At 32.5% G+C, this 23297-nt stretch overlaps 1 protein-coding gene across 2 annotated transcripts; it reads left to right on the plus strand.

Annotated features, from left to right (window-relative positions):
- The first annotated feature begins 7 nt into the window (after positions 1 to 7).
- On the plus strand, positions 8 to 23297 carry LOC123678307 (C-type lectin domain family 2 member G-like). Of its 2 annotated transcripts, none has more exons than XM_045615294.1 (8): positions 8 to 423; positions 15190 to 15387; positions 17137 to 17311; positions 18157 to 18359; positions 20504 to 20719; positions 22654 to 22819; positions 22874 to 22962; positions 23073 to 23297. In XM_045615294.1, the coding sequence occupies exons 1-8, from the start codon at positions 357 to 359 to the stop codon at positions 23081 to 23083; spliced, it is 1125 nt and encodes a 374-aa protein (XP_045471250.1). In that variant the 5' UTR covers positions 8 to 356; the 3' UTR covers positions 23084 to 23297. The 2 variants fall into 2 exon arrangements, with proteins under 2 accessions (XP_045471250.1, XP_045471249.1); XM_045615293.1 differs by having other exon boundaries at positions 23091 to 23297.

The raw sequence follows: 23297 nt of genomic DNA on the forward strand, positions 1-23297 counted from the left end.
TGACCTAGGAATTGGGGGACCTCCCAAAAAGACAATCGTCAGACCATAAACTCCTATACTCCCCCCAACAATGATGTACTACTGTGTACTGAGTTAGATTCGCCGGTCTCTCTTATAAACAAACGCTATTCTAGAGCTCGTTGGATAGAATCTACCGGCCTCTAGCAATTCGAGCTAGTTTCGCGAAGTCGAGTTTTTTCCGATAGAATCTCCCAAACAATAAACTGATCCAGAGTTCAAAGGACTTTCTCTCGAAACATTCAACCTCACCTCGCTGATCCTTCGGCATGCTGTGATCATTTTCATTGGAAAAGTTCGGTAGATGCGTTCGCTGAGTGCCTAAGGAAAATGTTGCGATGAGTTTTCCGAAGTGCATTCCGAGAAACATGCTGTTTTTAGTATTTGTTTTGATGGTTAGTGCCGGTGAGTTTTCAGTTCTCTTAAACTGTATAGAATATAGGAAATTTGTTGGCTTATTGTGTTTGCCAGGCATCACTTGTTAATCGCTTGTGCAATGTAAGCGTTACTTTATTGGTTGTGGAAATAGAACCATGATAATGTCGTAAAAACACATTCCATTGGGTATTGAAATTTTTCTGCTGTTTGTTACGGAGATGAAAATGATATTTTATTGCCTTGGTCTGAACATTGAGGTTTCTTGGAATTTCACTCAATCAATTTTACGATGCGATGTTTTCTAGATAACAATGCACTTCTTTAGAATGCATTGCTCTTGAAAACAATGAATTATTTCAATTTCAAATTGGTATTTCGAAAAAAAAAATTCTAATTCTACAACCCTCTTCCATTGAATATATTTTGATGACCGAATGACATGGTTTGATAATGTAATTTTTTCACGAAATTTGGCAAGAACCTTAAAACCGCTATTTATAATTAAATAGTAGATTCTGATTGATCTAATCTACATATAATTTTCAAAATAGCATGCCATGAAAACATAAAATATTTAATACTCTCAACACAATGGTCATTTTAATTTTTTTGGGCAATTTTCTTCAGGATACGAAAAAGCTTAAAAAATGTTTCAAATCGTTTATATTGAATCATTCTTGATTCGACTCGGTCTCTTTTTTTTTAATTTTTTTTTAATTTGTAATTAAAAAAAAATTAATGCTGCAGTTCATGTGTAAAAGTTACATAGCTCAATTTCAGTGAAAATTGACATACCTACTATGAATTCCATAGAACTGAATTAATTCTATTCTCTCGTAAAATCAACATTTTTCATTCTAATAATTACCATAATAAAAAAACCCAAGAAATGTAATGCTGGATAAGAAACTGAATTATTTAATATATAATGAGAATTCTATCCGATATGATTAAATAAAAAAAAATCTCATGAACACCTGACATAAATAAATACTGAAGTTTATTTCTTAGTATTAACCTTTATATTTCCAATATGAAATCTTTGATATAGTTATTGATTAGTCTCTTGGTCAGAATGTCAATTTTCCTTTCTTGATAATGGCCCATTTCATTATTCACTCGAGTGAACCTTCTCTAAATTTTCGAAGTTGTTTTTGTTGGGACGCAAGTATTTAATAACACTATATTACATTAAATATGTAATGAGAAACTATTACTGATATAATGATAATTTAAGCGAGATATTAAAACCAATAGCTGTCTTCAATTCTTGAAAATTTCATTACGAATTCGGAATATATGAACTCGCTTCAAAATTACTATTTGTTATTTGTCTGCTATTCTTCAGAAATTATCTGCCTGAATTTTTATTTTATAAGTTTTTCCAATGGAAATGATACACTTTTAGAGGGTTATAATGCAACACTGTGTATTATTTTTTAACATTTCTTATGTCATTTGTATTCAGAAGTTTATGTCATTTAATTATGGAAAGATACACGCTTCCACAACGTTTAGAAATTGTTTAATGGTATTATAAAAATTAGTGCTCATTTGGGAATACTGAGAGAAATTTATTCATTTGATCGATTCACTATTTGGCGAATTTTAGACAAGTTTGAAAGAGAATATTCTATACATGATACAAGAATACCATCAGTATACCAACAAGAAGCCTTACTAATTACCACTTTCAAATGTGTCTACAATACAAATAGTGAGTCGATTAACTGAATAATATCGTCCATGAATTCTTTTTTAAGTCTCTCTCAGTATTTAAAAATGAACATTGACGTTGATAAAACAATTCAACAATTTCTAAGCTTTGTTGAAGCGCGTGTCCACGGTCAAATGGCATTACCTACTGCACAAAAATCTCATAAGAAATGTCAAAAACAATATAACATAGTGTTGCTATTATAATCATTTTAAATTGTATCTTTTGGAAAAGCCTTCATTACAGATATTTAAAATCCCAGCAGAATTTCCATTGATCTGATATAATTATTTACTTTTATTACTCAATAGATTTATACTGAAATATTTGGATATACGAATACAAAGAAGGTGTGTCTCATAAACCTAGATAGTTCGTAAACAATGATGCAAGAATGATGAAAATGAAAATGACGACAAGATCTGATTTGAATTTGGGATTTATACTGATTTATGCAACAGAATCTTCGAAGAGTATTTCTAGTCATGACTTCAAGATCGGACAGCATGTCACATTGCCGATCTATAATGCATAAAGACATACGCAATCGGCAATGAAGATAGTTGGAATTTTGCATTTATGTAAATATACAAGATTTTTTAATATTGGGTTGATGAACTCGATTTATAAACGCAAATGAATTTTTGGAGAAGTGCTGTTACCGTTTTCGCTCGTATGGTTCAGATAATTGGGAAAGCACTGACTTAAAGTCAGAAGCTTTTAAGCTCTCGTACATTCAATTGCGCCCTTGAAGACCACATATACTTATATACCATTCTATGGTCTTCAAGAGCACAATTGGAGCATGAATAAACGAGCCCCCTGAAGTTCCTGACTAAATGTCCCTGTTTTCTTAATTTTTCTTTGGTTTATTACTTCCTTTATTGTAATATAAAAAATATATAATAAACACCAATATAAAAACTATGAGGAGAGCACCGACGTAGAGTTAGAATTTTTTTAAAATCTTGTTCAAATTCATAATAATGTAATTTTTTCAAGAAATATCGTATGAGCTATTGTTTTTTTTTCCAATATGCTTCTTGAATTTTCTATGATCTCTTGAATAATTTTGATAAGGTGATCAGTTGAAATTGCTGGACTGAAAATATACTTTTTAAATTATTAGCGGAAACGTGAAAGTTTCTCAAATCATTGTTGTTTTCCATATGAAAAATGTGGAAATTGGGGCTTATCAATTTTCTAATTATCAGCAAATAATATCACTTGAAGCGTATTAATTGCGAATTTTTCGAAATCACACAAAAAAACATAATGAATTTTCATTCATTTCAAAACTTTTTAATGAAGGATAAATATAATGTTCTTAATTAAATTTCAATTTGGGGCTTCTCTAATTGCGTGATTCCTTCAACATAGTGTTAACAATTAAGTCAAAAGTTCGAGTTACTCACTTAAGTGAATTCTTCAATATATTTCCACTTATTTTTATTCCTTTGTTAACTTTACCGGTTTTGAACAAAAATACTGTAGAAGCTTCGAATGGAATAAAATATACCAATCAAAGGATTCTCCAAACCATCCTCATTATTTTGTTTTTTTCTCCAGAATCCTTCACAATTCAGAACACAATAATGAGGAAGTAGAAATAACTGATATTAGTTTTTGAAATGATATCGACACGCAAGATACAGCAACCTATATTCACAAATTATATTGGAATCATTGTACTTATTATGTATCTATTTATGAGAGATAATTTTAGCAATAGTGTCTGTAATGGATTCATCGCAATTAATTATAATTGGTTTATTATGGAAACCAATTAATTCATTTCGATATAATTATATATGTCGAAAATTTTGTTCAAAATGTACGCATCTCCTTTATTTATCGGAAATTGCAGCTTCATGTGTATTTTTGAATGAATATGTTACACATTAATTGCAGATATTCGAAATATTTTTTCTTTGAAAGAATTCACTGAAAAAATAACGATAAAATACCGAATTTTGCACGATATAATTGCATGATATGATTCTAAAATAAATATACTGTTGCCAAAAAAAGATTGAAGGCGTTAATATAATCTTTCTGTATACCTCTTTGATTCCGCTATCATGAATTGTCAATAATAAACTCCAACACATCAATAGCATCTTTATGAGAGAGAAAATTCGAGAGGAATATCGAAAAAAATTCGCCCTTGAAGACCACATATAGGTACCGATATCTGTGTATAAGGGCCAATTGAAAAGTCCCCGGTCTGATGCACACATGGCGGTGCTAGTATTAAATCCACATAATTTTTAAATAGTACCAACCTTCAAACGATACGTGTCAAAATATTTCTTTTTAAGTTTACAAAAAAATTCGAATGACCGCAAAGTGAAGTTGATTGAGATAGCAAACATTGTAAAGTTATCATCTGAACGTGTACATCATATCATTCACGAATATTTGAACATGAGAAAGCTGTGTGCAAAATGGGTGCCGCACGAGCTCACAATCGATCTAAAGCAACAACGTGTTAATGATTCTGAACAGTGTTTGAAGCTGTTTAAGTGCAATAAAGCTAAATTAAATAAAATATCGCCTTCGAAGGCAACTATGTTGAATGAAAAAATCGAATTTCTCTAAAAAAAATGTGATTTACTATGGTAGACCAGGGACTTTTCAATTGGTCTAAAAGGCACAATTGGCGATGAACGAACAAGAGCTCAAAACTTCAACGCCAGTCGTCTCTTCATTATTTTTTCAATATTCTACTTGAATTTTCTATGATTCTGACGCAGTCTACATGACATTTTGCACGAGGCTTTAAATTGTTATTCTTCATCCAAATGCAAATTTTCATCTTGCGGCATTCAGGATCTTTATCTAACCTAACAGACAGACAGAATTTATGGACGGATTCATCATCGCTGAGTAGAACCTTATCATTTGGGCTCAAAACTCGAAAATTACAGACATTGTAACGAAATGATTATCCGATATAAAAACTAAAAAAAAAACTGTCTGAAAATACGTAAGTGTAATGAAACAGGTACAGGTAAGCCCAAAACATTGAGCAACGGAAGCATAGCGACAACAATAAACCTTGGCGCCGAAAAAAAATACAATTGACCTTCGAAATATAGCATCATTAAACGTTGTTGATAATGATAAAAGTTGTACGTAGATCCAAATCGGACAAATGCACGTTGCTCGAAATGGATGAATGAAAATTTACGATATCGCGTATGAAGGACCATTACTCATAAGACGCTGTGTTTGTGGTTCGAAATGGATCGTTGCAAAATAGTCCAATAGGATCATTGAACTCAAAAAATTGTTCATAGTATCCATAAAGCCTTCGCTGAATAATTCAAATCAAAACATCGTTAATATAGGATCAGAGAAATATTGAGAGTAATTGAGAAGATTGTTCCTTTCTTGAGGATTGAATTTTATTTCAGGAAAATGAGAACTTAATTCTCTTTCAATGCAACATTGACTTTATTTCGCAATTTGATATAAAACTAGGTTATTTGGTGTTCTTAGCTCAAAAATACAATACTATAAAAATCAAGGAAATCCATAATATTCTTTCCTTGAAAATACAAGAGGTAATAACAGGCCAATTGAAAAATACCCGGTCTACCATAGTACAGCACATTTTTTTGGCAAAATTCTATTTTATTATTCAACATAGTTGCTTTTGAGGGCGATAGCGATTATAGCAATCTTCCAACTTTTCGATACCATTTTTGTAGTACGACTTATCTGTCGCTTCAAAACAGGCCTCAGTTTCGGCGATTACTACTTCATTGGCGCTAAATTTCTTTCCAGCGAGCATTCTTTTGAGGTCTGAGTACAGGAAAATGTCGCGGTGGATGCAGGAGCAATTCGAAGCCCAATTCATGCAATTTTGCCAATGTTTCCATTGATTTGTGACATGGCGCATTGTCTTGATGAAGCAGTACCTTTTTTATTCAAATGAGGTTGTTTTTCAACGATTTCATCCTTTAAACGATCCAGTACCGCTATATAATAATCGCTGTTGATGGTCTGGCCCTTTTGGAGGTAATGAATGAATATTATACCTGGCGCATCCCAGAATACTGATGCCATAACCTTGCTAGCTGACTGTTGTGTTTTTCCTCGTTTTGGATTCGGTTCATCATGTGCAGTCCACTCAGCTGACTGTCGATTGGACTCTGGAGTAAAATGATGGAGCCATATTTCATCCATTTTCACATATCGACACGAAAATTAAGGTTTATTGCATTTAAACAGCTTCAAACAATGCTCAGAAACCTTAAAGCATTGTTGCTTTTGATCGATTGTGAGCTCGCGTGGCACCCATTATGCACACAGCTTTCTCATGTACAAATATTCGTCAATGATATGATGAACACGTTCAGATGATATCTCCACAATGTCTGCTATCTCAATCAACTTCACTTTACGGTCATTCAAAATTATTTTGTGAACTTTTTTAATTTTTTCGTCGGTTACAGCCTCTTTTGGGCATCCACTGTTCGCCGTCTTCTGTGATCATTTCACCACGTTTAAACTTAGCATGATGCTTAATTTTCCTGGTGCAGACCCCGGAAACTCTTCATCAAGCCAAGATTTTACTTCAACTGTATTTTTCCCCTTCAATAAGCTATATTTTATCAGCACACGAAATTATTCTTTTCCATCTTTTTTCAAATAACAAAAGTAGCTACACTCACAATAATAATATCTCACAAACTAATGATAGGACTGCTGTCAAATTTTGACACGTATTGTTTGAAGGTTGGTACTAACTAAAAATCATATGGATTTATACTAGCACGGCCATATTATGTGCATCAGACCGGGGGCTTTTCAAATGGGCTAATACATAAAAATGGTTTGAATTTCAGAACTTAAACCATATTAAAATTTAGACAAAAATAGACAAAATAATGTTTAGTTGTTCAAATTTTCTGTGAGATATAAGGAAATAATTGATTGATATTCAAAATCTTGTGAATGAAGAAATTAGTTCAACTTTTCCGATCAAAAAGCACAATTATCCGCTAATTCATTCAAACCGCCTATTATTCATTAACGTTAATTACTATTCGGTCAAGATTCAATGGAACAATTATATCAGTCTGATTGCATTAAAGGTAATTATAGTATGTTTGACGAATATCTACATTTTCCTCTGCATTCGATGCGATATTGGATTATACCTTAAGAATTTCATAAAATATTGATTGTCAAGATATTGAAAATACTTAAAATTGGAATTGAAGCCAAGTTGTAAGTGATATGTGAAAGATATGCATTCTGTTTAGAGTTAATGCACCATTATATCCGTCTATTTTCAGATATAAGGTCTATATATTTCTGTCCATTCAACTGAAAATACGGTAGTAAGGAAGTAACTTATACTGCAAGCAGGAATTAATGTGACAATATATTTTATAATAGCTGCATACTCAAGGATTCGCAATTATATAGATCAAAGTTTAAAAACAATAATAGAATTAGTGGAAGGCAGTAGTGCAGTCAGCCAAAATCCACCCAGGGTTGTAGAGCTACAAAAGAAGAAGAATATAATTAGTATTTTCATATTTATTGGTGTTTTTAATAACATAATCTTCTGGCCAGAATTTTCATTTTATGTCTATCTATTCTCAAAGTTTTCATAGAGCCATAGTTAACATCGAACGAGAAGTAGGAAAATATTATAAGGTTTTGAATTTTTTCTTTATTGATTTTTTGCAACCTTAGTGATTATAAACTTATTATAAACTAATTCACTTCAATTCCCCAACCTATCAATTATTTGATTATTTTCAAAATTAGAATATTCCAATTGAAATCTCATCGAATATTCAATGAAACTAGCTGATGTAATAATATACTTCTAATATGACATCCACGAATTAGTTTTGAACATTCTATTTATGTTTTCCAAAATTATTGTTTATTATCTGGATCGAGAAATTTATATATAGTGGATATTGCTGAAACCAACATGCGATTTTTATTGCCGATTTATGTTAGTCTGCTGCTCTTTGAAATACATCTGAATCGTTCAATTTCTATATTTATTCCCGTTGGAAATTTCAATTTTATGGACAGTATAATGGAGACTATTCCAAGTTGATTGTAATCTACTTCATTAGAATAGTTATATTTTTTTATCATGAAAAATTTCTTCAGGTTCAATATGAACTCAATCTTTGGATTGTTTATTTCAATAGATAAAACTAACTTCAGTTCACATACATAATAAGTGAAGAATATATTCCTAGCCTAAAAATAATACATACATAGTACCTAAAAAAACTTTCAACGAACAGTGAAGGAATCTAAGTATACTGATGAGCCAGCAATTCGTGCAGTAATTGATCATATTTGCACTGATCTTACTGTTCTCGATTCAAAACCATCAACAAGACAAAGGAATCGAAGAGAAAATTGATTTTGTAGCGCGAAGTGTTGAAGAAGATGTCTAAATGTCGATACGTCGCTATTCTCAACTGGTTGGCCTGTGTGCTTCTACTCTCGCTTCTACTACGTCATAATTTTGGCTTACGTGCCAAAATTTCACTAATGAAATATTCTTAAAATTATTCAAGGAATTTTTCAGTTTTCTTCGTACCTCCAATTTAAGAACAATCGAATAAGAAAATGCTATTATTTCGAGTACTTGTTGGTTCAATCTTCGTTATCAAACCTTTCTTTCTCATATTACAAATATGCGTAAACGTTGTCTTAAAAAAGAATTTTTCGATTACCCCCCCCCAAGAAAAAAAAAAAACCTACGCCCTTGAATAAATGCTATGACATTATCTACCAAATTATAATAATCCAAAATTAATTCCACCAATATTTCTGTCTTGTATTATAATTCAAAGTTCTAAAACTCTCAAGAAAACACCCATTATAACTTTATTTTATGTTTTCACGGCAATTCACTTTAGTTCAATTGATTAATTGCATTCTATTACATATGATCATTAAGAAGAAAATTAAGGGGACACATGATTTTTTTAACTAAGACATAACTGAAAGTTTTGATTCGAGAGTAGTTTTGAAAAGACTAAATTAGTTATGTTGAAGCACCCTCTAAATATCTCCGAAAATTTATTTTCGATCAATGTGAAAATTACTACTTTATAAAATGACGTTTTGAGGGTACAAAAAGATTTTAATGCAAAAGCTACCGACTTCATGCATTTGCTTTATTCACTTTTAATGTGATTCACGATATGCATCAAAAATTGCGGTATGCACATTTCAAGGAACACCGTCCTTATTAAAATTCAGATAACGCCATTACCAAAAATTTGTTAACAAACCGACAAAAAACTTCAACGAATCGAAGACTTCGCCACTTAAATAATGATCAAGAGAATTGACATTCCACTCATCCAAATAAGACACCAGATCAAAGATATCGTCGACAAAGAATGACCCTCCTTATTTCAACATGAATTGAACCAGTCGTTGGTTACAAATCTGTTCCTGATCTAATGTCTGTTTTATTTCGATTTCAATTTTATTTGAAAGTTCAGGGTCGGAATCTATTGGCATGCTCCTCAATATTAATAGAAATAATTTAGGGTATCATCTTGATGCCGAATTTTTAAATGCTTTTTAACACAGTTAATAATAGCTTAAAGTGATCATGTGCTATATTCTCGGACTCTCATTCCAATACAAAATCCATGATTCCGAGAAGATATATCAGATGGGAAAATTTACGTATAATTTCTCAAAAACGTGCACAAATCTCCATATATTAAGTAAGATAACAATCAGGTGTGAGAACCGAATTTTGATTTTTGGAGATTAATGAGGGTTAAATATATGTGATATACATTCCTTTAAGGTTGATCAGATTGTAGCTGAGGGTTACCAAGATGAGAAATCGTGATAGTTTTTATAGCTCAAACACGATTTCAAATTCGATTATCGTGATAGCTACAATCTGGCCTAATCGTACAAATTAGATTATACTTACTCAAATCATTTACCAATATCTTAAATTCTTTAGATATAAATCAATAATATCCGTGATAGATCGAATTATCCGATCAAATTATGGTAACAATAACCATTTGTTCAGTAAAAAGAGAACCGTGGATATAAATTTCAGCCACAGTTTAATTCAATGAATATAAAACTGGAAAATCATCACCTTTACAGGAAAAAAACTGCCAGTTGTTGAAGCAATATGCTTCCTCGGTCTGATGCAAAGATGACGGTGCTAGTATTACATCCATATGATTTTTAGTTAGTACCAACCTTCACACGATACGTGTCAAAATTTGACAGCAGTCTGACCATTATTTTGTGAGATATTGCATTGTGAGTGTAGCTACTTTTGTTATTTGAAAAAAGATGGAAAAAAAGGAATTTCGTGTACTGATAAAATATTGCTTTTTGAAGGGAAAAAATACAGTGAAGCAAAATCTTGGGTTGATGAAGAGTTTCCGGGGTCTGCACCAGGAAAATCAACCATCATTGATTGGTATGCTAAGTTCAAACGTGGTGAAATGAGCACCGAAGACGGCGAACGCAGTGGATGCCCAAAAGAGGCTGTTTCATCAAGACAATGCGCCGTGTCACAAATTAATGAAAACAATGGCAAAATTGCATGAATTGGGCTTCGAAATGCTTCTGCATCCACCGTATTCGCCAGATCTGGCCCCCAGTGACTTTTTTCTGTTCTCAGACCTCAAAAGAATGCTCGCTGAAAATAAATTTAACACCAATGAAGAAGTAATCGCCGGAACTGAGGCCTATTTTGAAGCGAAAGACAAATCGTACTACAAAAATGGCATCAAAAGTTGGAAGATCGCTATAATCGCTGTATCGCCCTCGAAGGCAACTATGTTGAACCAAAAAAATGTGTTTTACTATGGTATACAAGGGACTTTTCAATTGGCCTGTTACCTACTGCAGAACCAGTGCTGCCAACCCACTGAGCTCAAATAAAGGTAGATAGAGGTTCGAAATTTAGGTAGATGTTGCCAAATTTAGGTAGATTATTTTTTCCTTTTTTTTTAGGAGTTTTGAAAGAACTGAGTCCATAGAATTATACTTTATTAATGATAAATATTGATGAATTAATAAAAAAAATATAAGAATTCACATAATAAAAAAAATTTGAAAAACAAAGAAATATATTTATGTAATAATTTAAAATTAAAATTCAAATATATATAAAATAATGATAATTTTTCCCAATCACTCTTATAGGTCTGGTAATACTTTCTTTTCTTCGGTAATGGACCACGACTTGTTCCTACGCCTCCACTATCACTGGCACTCATATTTTCGATAAATTCAGCAAAAAACTTACCTATACAAAACGACACCTTATCTGTTTCGTCAAAATCGCAATATCCCGATTCAGCAATTCTACTAAAGCAGCCTGCTTTAAAGAAAGTTGTTCTCTTTACTACTTGAACACGAAAGAATAAATAGTCTTTCAAATATTTCATTTCATCAGATGTGGATAATTTGCAAGAAAACGCTTGTTGTCCAAAACTTTTATTATTTTAACACCCAAAAGGGTCTTTTATTGCTTCCCGACAGCAGCCTTCGATGCATTCAGAGGGTCTCATCTCATTCCTTTCGACGATCTTATTTTATTCTGGTTTTTTTTTAAGCATAATGATCGATTCAATTAATCTGCGAGCAATACGAACCTATCTATTTTTCCTACGTACATGCAACCATATTTACTATCGCTATTTTTCTATCAAGCAAGTGCGTATTGAGGCGCAGCCATCGTTATTTATCAGTTTATTACCAATTTCGGTCCTTTCTTTGCATCTCTATGTTTCTGAAAATCCGCCGCTGATCTCCGGAGATCTTCGTATCCAATGGCGTGCGTAAAAATTAAGATGTGAAATCGTTAATAAGGAATAAATTTTTTTCATAGTCACGTTACCGGTAAAACGGTTTTTCGTTGATCTAAAACCGTAAAGTTCGCGCGGAGCTGAATTAAGGTAGATCGAGCTCAAAAAAGGTAGATAGGTAGATTAGTTCGGATTTAGGTAGATCTACCTAAATTTAGGTAGGGTTGGCAGCACTGTGCAGAACACGAATTATCGGGAACCCAGGTATTTTACTTTTGCGCATGAGGAACAGAATTGTAGTATCACGAGAATGTTAAGACATACAGATCGACAGACAGGTACGAAACCAAAGTTGTTCAGGATGGCATGAAATGCATTTTGCAAGTGGAAATTTTGAATACTGAAATCAAATTCTTTTTCCATCGCAAAAGTGATCACAATGTTTGCACTTCATATTCTTTCGAGAAAGAGCAATACAAAAAATTGTTGTTGTGTCATCAAACAATGAAGCATGGATCGATGAATCTCAGAATCAGCAGAGGAAATGTGAACTGGGCATCATACATTTCAACGTAGGATACAAGATAACAGATAAAAACCTCAGCAGAAACTCTGTCTCCCCGTAGTGATTGATTTGTGTATTTGTTTACACATAGAACGAATTGCGCTTTCACCTGCTTGACACCCAACTTATTCTTCGGACCTGGTCCCCAGTGATTATTACCTCTTTACAGACCTCAAAAAATTCTGCTGGGAATGAAATTTGATTGTAATGATTAGGTGACTGTTAAGATTGAAGCCTATTTTAGAAGCAAATATGAATATTTCTACAAAAAAGGTATTGAAAAGATAAAGGAACGTTGGAGTAGGTTCATACAGGATGTTCCTATGTAAGTTCTTACTACAAAATTCAGGAGTTAAATGCTCGTATGAAATTAAAATGGATGTATATCAGTATCACTCTTGAAAGTGAATAAGTTGACAAATACTTAGATTTTTAAGAAACAAAACTCAATCATTCTTCCCAAAAATTGATAAAATAAAACAAGGTGAAATTAATATGAACAAGATCACAAAAAATCCTCAAAAAATATCAGCGTATTGCACGAATTGTCTCAATTTGATATCTTATTTTAATGTTGTGCACTGATAAATATAGCTAATAGCAAGATATAATTCATATAAATCATTATGTCTATTCTAAACAATTAATGTATTGCCAGAAAATCGATAAATAAATTATTCCAAATCATAATTTACTTATTCAGAATAGAACAACACCTCATTAGTGTCTGGTGAACAATAAATAATTTAGTCTTATCTAAACATTCAAGATTAATGAAAAAGAGAAAAACTTCATATTATTATCATCATTTTTTTTTTAAATAAAACTTATCTAGTGTCTGTATCGGTTAAACTGAATAGGATGTATCTGCCTGACTGCCTATGATGGGTGTTCTGTTTTTGTCTAGTAGGACAATATTTATTACTGAATATTTTCCAAAGATCATAGATTTATCGAAAATGTATAATTAATCAATAATCAATATGAAGTATGCTACCTCACAAAAAAACTGCCACTCCCAGAAATCTTTGATTTTTTTTTGGTAAAACATAAATAGTATAGTAAGGAGGGAATGATTGAATTTGAAGAAAAAATCGTGAAGGTTTTTTCATGTGAACAATTTTTGTTACTTAAATATTGTAGTCCTTTTTTGCAAGTTGTATAAATTTACAACAAACCAGCTGTTCGAGGAGATCCAAAGTCGATGTTTAGTTGTTGTTACAATGCCTAGAGCATCTCCATCTTTGGCTAATGAGTGGTTAGGAGAACAAGGCCATCCTGTAACTGCCCGAAAGGTTTATCGCCGGATAGGGTCTTTTAGACTGTATTATTATCGACCCCATCTTTTGTTATCTCTGACGGTTGAGCATCGCCGGCAACGATTACAGTGGTGCAGAGAACGTCAACATTGGAATGTGGAATGACAGCAGGTCGTATTTTCCGATGAATCTCGATTCTCCTTGGGTGCACATGAAAACCGAGGAAGGGTTATGGTATGGGGTGCTTTACACATGCAAGTAGGACACCTTTAGTCTTTATTCGAGGTAACATGACAGCGCTGAGTTACCTTCAAGAAATGATGGAGCCATATTTTCTCCCTCAATTTAACCGGTTCGAGAATCCAATATTTCAACAAAATAATGACCGACCTCATGTTGCCAGAGTTAGTTTAAACTTTTTCGGAGCGACTCATGTGAATCTTTTGCCATGGCCGCCCAGATCTCCTGATCTTTCGCCCATAGAGCATGTTTGGGAAATCATGTTTAGAAAGCTTGGAAATTTACCCCAGTTCCCACGGTTCTTGGCGGCTCTGAGACAAGTACAGGTAGCTTGGGATAGTATCCCTCAGGAAGAAATAGACCATCTTATTGCATCAATGCCGGGACGTGTTGGGGAGTATATAAATAATCGCGTGGACAAACACATTATTAACAAATTTATTAAAAAAAATTGTAAACCCTTCGTTTTTTTCTCCAAATTTCAATCATTTACTCCTCGCTATACAGCTCCTTCTGGGTGTTGCAGTTTCTTTGTCAGTTAGTATATCAAATTGACAGAATTTTTAAAATAGTGATGTCACTATAAATCCGAGGAAATCAACGTGAAATTGCCTGTGAAAAATTGCCCATATCTTAATGAATAAGAAACCTGAATCGAATTCAATCTAAATTATGTTCTCATTGATATTTCAGGTCGACTGCCCACATATTTTATTTATTATTCTGCTTTGCTATATCGAACGATGAGATTTCAAGGAAGTGTTGGTTCTGTTTCTTCACTAGCTCATTCAATAAGATATCCATATTTCAATTTTACGATTGAATGCACAATTTGATACAGATGAATAAAATGATTGTCCTAATAAAGTGTGGAATTACTTTGACATAGAATGAATGTTAATGGATGCAATCATTCAAAGTGCGCGTTTGAGAATATTTTTATAAAAAAAACGTTGGGTCTATTGAGAAATATGTCATTTGAAGTGACATTTATTATTGTTATGAATTATGATTACGCTGAGATTTTGATATCCTTTATTTTGTCTGACAGATTGGTATTCTCCAGTTATAAGTTTTATATGAATGTTTTCGTTGATAAATTGAAAAATAATTATAATAAATTTGAAAAGATATAAACTATTATCATGAAAACAAATAGAATTAACAAAATTTATATATATATAATGAGATTTTACGTTTTTTTTTCAGAATGTTATGCCAAGAGGAGTGCAGCTTGTTCATTGGAATTTTCCTTGATTGGTTCGAAATGCTATTACTTCAGCAAAGAAAGCTTGAGTTGGAACGATGCTTTTTACCAATGTATTGGCAAAAATAGCTCTTTAGCAATTTTTAATAGTACTAAAGAAGATAGACAGATGAGAAACTACTTGAAGCGTCATTCAAACAGTAAGTACTTCATTCAGGAACAAACGTAAATTTGTTATTGAAGGTTTTCCTATGATTTTCAAGAACTCTCATCCTCATATCAATCCCAAAATTAAGTCTTCTCTCATTTCACCAAAAAGTTCATCAACAGAGCGATTACAAAAATTATTTTTATTTATAAGAATTTAAAGTATTTTAGAAGGCCTTCATTATAATTGTGTCAAGGCTACTAATAAAAACCTTCAGATCAAAAACCATTCATAACATTATTATTATTTCAGGACACATAGTAGAATTCGTAGTTCGTGAAGATAATTTATGATAGAATCATGTTGTATATACTTTTTATTTCCGTATAGTAGCTACGTGCGTATACCTTAAACGGCTGGAGCTACCCATTATTTCTAATCAAGCCATATACACGTTAGACAAAATCAATTTGAAGCATAAATCATGTGATCGGATACTTAATTATCAATTCCTTCTGTTACCTCCATAATTATGCTTCAGAAAAATCAATAAAGTCATATTCAACTCATAAAGCCTTGCTTCGAGAGTGTCTATTAATTTAGCAAAATAAATATAGAATAATGTGTTTGTCATGTCCACTAGTTTCTAAACAAGAATGTCTGAAGGCCAACATCTCGAATGGAAAAAAAAATATGAGTCTAAAACTGTCTTATAGAGCTTTTTCGCAATGTTTGAAAGAAGTATTTTTTAGTTCCTTATCATAGATGCTAAAATATAGATGCTATCTTAAAACAATCAGTACATAATGTAATAATAATACTGATAACTGAGAATCAATAACGGACCCAGTAACATTATCTGCTAACATATTTGTAAACTTTATCACTTGGAGTTTATCAATGAAAAGATTTTTTAATAAAACATTGAAGTGAAGAAATTGGCAGCTAGTTCTGATCGGTAAAAATGACAAGGATAAGATAAATGTATAAATTATTGTTGGTGTCGATAATGCATTAACCTTAGATTGATATTTGCGAGTATTCACAATATTTTGATGATATGATACTGAATCCGTCTTTCGTCAAAAAAATTATTTTCTTCATATAATGTTTTGAATTCATAGGAAAATATTCTGAAGTTTCCTCCCCCGAAACCAGTAGTATTCAGGAAACTGCACTGAGCATATCTTTCATGTGGACGTCTGTATACAGGGGAACGTTGATCACAATGGTAGAGGCAGAATCTAGACTCATCTGTAAAGAGAACTCTTTCCCAATCAGCCTCTTCCCTGCTCTCTCGCAAAATCCAAACGCGCCCTTCGATGGGCTGGGGTAAGAGCTGGACCTCTTGCCGCGACACGAGGCCTTAAATCATATTCTCTGCGGCGATTTCTTATTGTCTGAAATCAAACGAAAGAAAAACTATTGATCACTAGAATTGATCGAGAACAACTGATTTCAGAATGGGGCCAATACATTCAAAATCTGATAATCTCATCTTTTTTTATTCCTGCTGGGAAAGAACATCTGTATTGAAGAAAATCGTTGAAAGTGGATAACATATGCATGCATAATTCTGATAAAAATAATTATCCTTGAGAACACCTTCAGTTGTAGAATAAACTTGAGATTTCCATAATGTGCGTTAATTTTTTTGCGCAGTGTATATCAAGAGAACTGAGCAAAATTTGATTCGTAAAGTTTTCTGATGTTATCTGTACTCAAACCCATGTATCATTTGATGATACAGCTTATGAATGATTCTGAATATATTTTTAAGATGAATGATCTCATTCTGCAGGTCTTGGTGTGATGGACCATTGGATTGGTGGAAAATACGACTGGAGAAATTCCAAATGGGTTTGGGCTGAAACCGGCAAGCCAGTTAAGTTGAAGACCCTACCAAAAACTCTACCAACTAACACAATACTTTTGCATTGGTCTTGCTTGATGATGGATTCTAACCGAATGAACAAGTAAAGTAATTTTTCGAACCAAATATTTTGCAACCTGTTAATACAAAGTTCTTTCCTCTACATTGCAGATGACCAATTCCGTTCAAATAATGAACATCACCCAAATTTCAAATGTATCCAGATATTGTTGAACCAACATAATTTTTGTTTTTTTATTTTCAATCATAAACCTCTACTTTTTGGAACATATGCAATCCAGAGCTTTTCTTGGAAACTATTGGAGCTATTTGCATGAAAATTGGTGAAAAATTATCCGTGATATCGCATTAATACTCAAAACTCGTGATTACGATCCATAAGTTTTTAAGGCAAAAAATCAAGGACTCAAATTTTGAAAAATTCATTTTTACGAACCTGTAATGATTTCGTTGAATTGAATAAAATATTTCTTACCGCAAGATTCTAGCGCAATTAGTTTCGGAATAATAACTTTTTCTTTATTCCTCTTTGAATACTACGCTGATCTTATCAACATCACAATCAAGTTTTCCATCATACTCGATTAATCATGGAGCTTACTCATTTTCTCAGTAAATCGGTACTTTATGTTCGATTCCGAATAGGATTTTTTTTTCATTTCACAATTTTTTTTTATTGGAAAATCTTTGGATTTGGAAAATTTTTTGAATTGAAAAAAAAAATTTGTTGTTAATATCAAACAAAACTGATATTCTGAATTACCATTCCAATATTTACAACATACATTTTCACTATATGCAAAACAGTTCATTTATAATTCATTCAAGCTAGTGAAAGAATCCTTTTATCACTCAATTGTGTACCTATTGCCATTCTCTCATCATTTATTATGATGAATAAAAATTAATTCTGCAGATTTATTACAGATTATCACCCATCAGCTGCCCAAGACAAAATCATTTCATCTGCCAGAAAAATACTAGATATCCGATTGGAAAAACAAAATCTTTCAATACTAAAATCTGTAGAAAGTCTGCCAAGCTGCTTACTGATAATCAAAAGGTCAAGTGTCTTCGTTTAGTAGGAGGATATGGCGGTGTTATGTTCCAGAATATTCCTGCACCTATAAGTGAGTAATTGTAATTTATTTATAACAAGAGATATTCCTAATACTTAAAATTGAAGATTTTACTTGAATATAAATTTTCTGTGTCAATTTTCGAACACACTGTATAAAATTTATATTGATTGACAGTATCTGAAAGTCGTAAAAGAAATGAATTGTCAATGAATAAAAGTAAAAGAGTTAAATAACTAAGTGTTAAACTTCATATAAGAAACAAATTTTCATTCTGAATATTTCTTATTCTACTATAATTACATTTTTTTTCGTTGACGCAAATTGAAGGGTTTAAGATTTCTAATGTTCCTAAATAAATATGTAAAATCAAAATAATATTTCCAAGCTTCGTGTGAAATTATAACCTGATCACATGAGCAAAACTTCATGGAACAGTCGAGAAGATTATAGAAAAAGAAATAACCAATATTTCTGTGCCAACAGATCCGATCTGGTTGAGATTTTGCGTGAATGTATATAAAAATAACAATTTCAAGCTTCGTACAGAATGTCGTGTTAGTAGAAACATCAAAAGTCAAAACCATAAGAAATTCAAGACCAATATCGAAAAAAATGAGGAACCTCATGAAGGAAAGCTCTATAATACCTGCACCTTTAGATATATGTACTTATATACAGGTATATGGCCTCCATTGGTGCAAGTGGCACATGCATGATCGAACGCTCAAAAATTCTTTCTTGAAGCTTTTTTTTGTTTTTGCTATTCAAGGAAAACCTCAAAAATCAAGAAGTGTTTCTAGCACAATGTGAAAAAAAATACAGTGTCATTCCTGATTAAATTATCGCCAATTCGCTTACAAGTAAAATCAATTGCAGAGATGATTTTCTTCACCTCAATTCATTTCAATTATTGAGCAATATATATTTGCATACATTCAAGATTCAAGGTGGATGAAAAATAGGAGATGTTTTGTCAAATTCTTCTAAATTCTGACCTTCATTCAAAATTGCTATTTCCAATTTTGAATTTGAAAGCGATAGATATCTCTATATACTTGTGTCTTCATGAATAATCATTACCGATAACTCTTTTTAATGCGATTATTATTCCGAACAAATGGAAAGTTCGAATACAGTACTAGATTGATATACGTGATGACCATTGAAAAAGAGTTTATTGACAAATGAGGAATTAATTATATGTAGGTACTGTTATTTGCACCAATTCGCATGTTTAACTTGCATATTGTGTAATTGATGGAACAAAACCTATTCCAGTTCTTCTATGCGGTTTACATTGATTACAATGAAAACACCTGCGTTATTAGAAATGCACGTTCATTGAATGTATTATCTTAATTAAATATTACATTATATCAAGTATTGTAACGATGATTCCAACAAGAAAATACTGAGTGTTATTCATAGTGCGGCGACTCTTTGCTAGCTCGAGAGGTGAAAGGTGTATATGGCAGGGACCACTGAGTTACCATACTGATGATTTCATCAGTGGTATTGGAATAAAACACCCCAACTCCATGAGAGAGGACGAATATTAGCAAATGAACACCTCGCCAAGCTATAAAACTCTGAAAAATTGTCTCAAGTGTTTTAATACTCAGATGGTTTCTTCTAATGCCATTTAATTTATAAATGTATCTTAACCGAACATTCCATCGCAAATGAGATCTCTTATAGCAAAGTACTGATAATGATATATAAGTATTTCGTGAAAAAAAAACAAATATTGTGGCAAAAAAGCCAGTTACAGTTTAAATGAATAAATAGAAATTAGTCAGAGTTATTCTGAAGAATGCATTCGTAGTGAACTGCTCTTATTTTTGGAAGTGAGAAACAGTTAAGTTTTCTGGCACCCAACTAAAGAAATGACTATCAAATACATAGGAGTTTTATTGTCCTAATAAAAAAAAAAATATTTTCTAGCCACAGAGCCACACACTACTTCTTCATTGAGGGTTTTTTACTTCAGTCTTGAGCCTTTAACTTCTAAGCGAGAATTGAAGAAGTTGAAAAAACTACGCATAATACACTCGATTGTATTTCGATAATAACAACAGATAAGCGCAAAACAGTACTGCCAACACGTATATTACTAAACATTTTCGTTGATGTGCAATTCATAACATTTTCTACAATAATTTATGTGCGAACTAATCCTCACATTTTTTCAGTACAGACTCCAAAACCCACTGCCAAGAATGTGAAGGAATATGTCTGTCCATCGAATATGTTTGTCATAAAAAATAGATGTTATCATTTCAGCCATCAGAAATTAAACTGGAATGATGCATATTGGGCCTGCAGAGACAACAAAACTTATTTAGCTGTAATTCTCAACAAGGCGCAAGATAAAAAATTGAGAGAGTTCCTTGATAGTGGTTTTGTGGGTGAGTTGAGGGAAAAATATTGATATTCGAAATGCTTTTCAGTGAATCTTTACCCCCCTTTTAGCAACAAATTATATTAGGTGTACAACTTTGCTTCCGCCGTTTTGCAATAGATGGCTGTAGCGGTAAGTGGTAGTCGAAATAAATAGATGGTAGATGTCATACAATAAGCTTAGGTATTTGTAGCCATAACGCCATCAGAATATTAGTCGATTTGTGTCTGCATCATAAAGTTATTCTCGATTAAACATGTCAAGTTTACGAGCCAAATTCTCGTCATTTGCAGGAGGTTTTAATTTTCTGCTTTAATATGAAGAAATCCGCGGCTGAGGCTCATCGAATGCTCTCAAGGCTATTAGTGAAAGAACGTGCCGAGAGTGGTTTCAAGAGAGAAGGTTTACGAATATGCAGAATTGGATCATTACTTAATTAAGACTCGTGTCAAACGCAACAAGAATTGGCAGGATCTTTGGGAGTGACTCAAAAAACCATTTCAAAACGCTTGAAAGTCATGGGAATGATTCAGAAAGAGGGAAATTGGGTGCCGTACGAGATGAAGCCAAGCGCAGAAAATCATGGGATATCCCGGTAATGCTTCCACGTCGACGGCCAAACCGAATATTCACGGTTTCAAGGTCATACTCAGTTTTTGGTGGGACTAGCTCGGCGTAGTGTGTTATGAGTTGTTAAAACTTACTGAAATATTCACAGGCGATTGTTATCGAACACAATTAATGCGTTTTAGCCGAGCACGGAGGGACAAACCGCCGATACGACAAACGAGAAATATGATAATTGATATTACAGCATGACAATGCTCGACTCCTTAAGGCGAAAGTGGTCAGGACAAACTTGGGAACGTTGAAATGGGAAGTCCTACCCCACCCGTTGTATTCTCCAGACGTTGCTCCTTCGGACTATCACTTTTTTCGATCAATGGCACACTGCCTGGCTGATCACCACTCCCAGTCTTATGAAGGAGTAAAAATTGGATCAATTCGTGGATCGCTTAAAAAGATGTCATTAAAAACAAATCAAAAGCTCATTAAAAACGAATCAATATATCATGAAAAACAAATCAGAAACTCATTGAAAACTAATCGAAATATCATGAAAAACCAATCAGAAACTAATCAAAATGTCGTCAGAAACAAATAAAAAGCTCATTAGGAACGAATCGAAAGCTCATTAAAAATGAATCAAAAACATATTAGAATTCCATTAGAAACCAATCAAAAGCTCATTAAAAATGAACCGAAATGTCATCACAAACAAATCATAATCTCATCAAAAACTAATCGAAATGTCATTAAAATCAAATCAAAAGCTCTTTGAAAACTGATCTGAATGTCATCAAAAACAAATCAAAAGCTCATTAAAAACGAATCAAAAGCTCATAATAAATCAAAATATCATTACAAACAAATATGAAGCTCATCAAAAACTAATGAAAATGTCATGATAAACCAATCAGAAATTCATTAGAAACTAATCAAAATGTTATAAAAAAATATAAAAAACTCATTAGAAACCCGAAAGATGAGAGAAAGACAGCGATGGACAATACTTTGAATCATGAATGTAAAGCCAGTTTTTCACAATAAAGCCTCGAATTTCAGAAAAAAAGGCGGAAGCAAATTTCTACGCCTATGGATTAAAACTTTTATTGGAGAAACAATTTTCTCAGATCATATCTTGTTCCATGACATGAAAAGCGTGTAAATTCTCAAAATTAGAACTTTTTATTTTGAGTTTTTTTCTTCTCAATCCATAGCATTAGCTTTCCATAGCTGAGTTGTATTCTTCAACTTTCTCCCAAATAATAATAAATAATTATAATACGAATTTCTGTTTTTTTTCTGTTGTCACTTTTTTTTTAAATTTCGAATTTTAGAAGTCTGATACTTATGTCAAAAACTGATTGAATTTCGTAGGAAGATATGAAAGATGGTTAGGAGGTCTCTATGACTGGAAGCAAAAAAGATGGTTGTGGGCTAATTCAGGAACACCCCTTAAATACCACGGTTTTCAATTCAGGAATAGCACAGGAGAAGGATTTGAATGGAAAAGTATAACAATGGATCCAAATATCAGATTCAAGTGAGTTTCACAACTGATCATAATTACATTAAGTTTCAATACAATTATTTTCAGATGGAATTCCCGATTAAGAACAGAACAAAAGTATTTCATCTGTCAAAAACGAGCGAAAACGATCGCAAAATTGGGTGATTTCAATACAGGTAATTTTATTTTATAGTACTCAAATTAAAAAACAACTCATCTCAAAAAAAATTTCTTATACCAAAAATAAATATTAACTGCATGAGCTTCTTAATGATGTTTGTTTCAGCATTATATTGAATTTCAGGAGATAACGCAGTATCAAATGAAAATGAGACAACAACATAGAGCCAAGTAACGAAACGAAGAAAATATCAAGTCAACAAGAAGATGAGTGGCGAAAAATTAACATTACAAAATCTCACATATTGTACAGTCATAGGAACGTCAAATAAAGTATTATTTTTTATAAATAACATTAATTATAGTTGAAATAAATATTTTGTAGTAGGTA

Source organism: Harmonia axyridis, chromosome 4, assembly GCF_914767665.1.
Source record: "Harmonia axyridis chromosome 4, icHarAxyr1.1, whole genome shotgun sequence".
Classification (NCBI taxonomy): Eukaryota; Metazoa; Arthropoda; class Insecta; order Coleoptera; family Coccinellidae; genus Harmonia; species Harmonia axyridis.

Coding starts and splice junctions, on each gene's coding strand:
- LOC123678307 (XM_045615293.1), top strand. CDS start 357: ATGAGTTTTCCGAAGTGCATTCCGAGAAACATGCTGTTTTTAGTATTT. Junction 424..15,189: donor TGTTTTGATGGTTAGTGCCG/GTGAGTTTTCAG, acceptor TTTTTTTTTCAG/AATGTTATGCCAAGAGGAGT. Junction 18,360..20,503: donor GAATATTCCTGCACCTATAA/GTGAGTAATTGT, acceptor ACATTTTTTCAG/TACAGACTCCAAAACCCACT.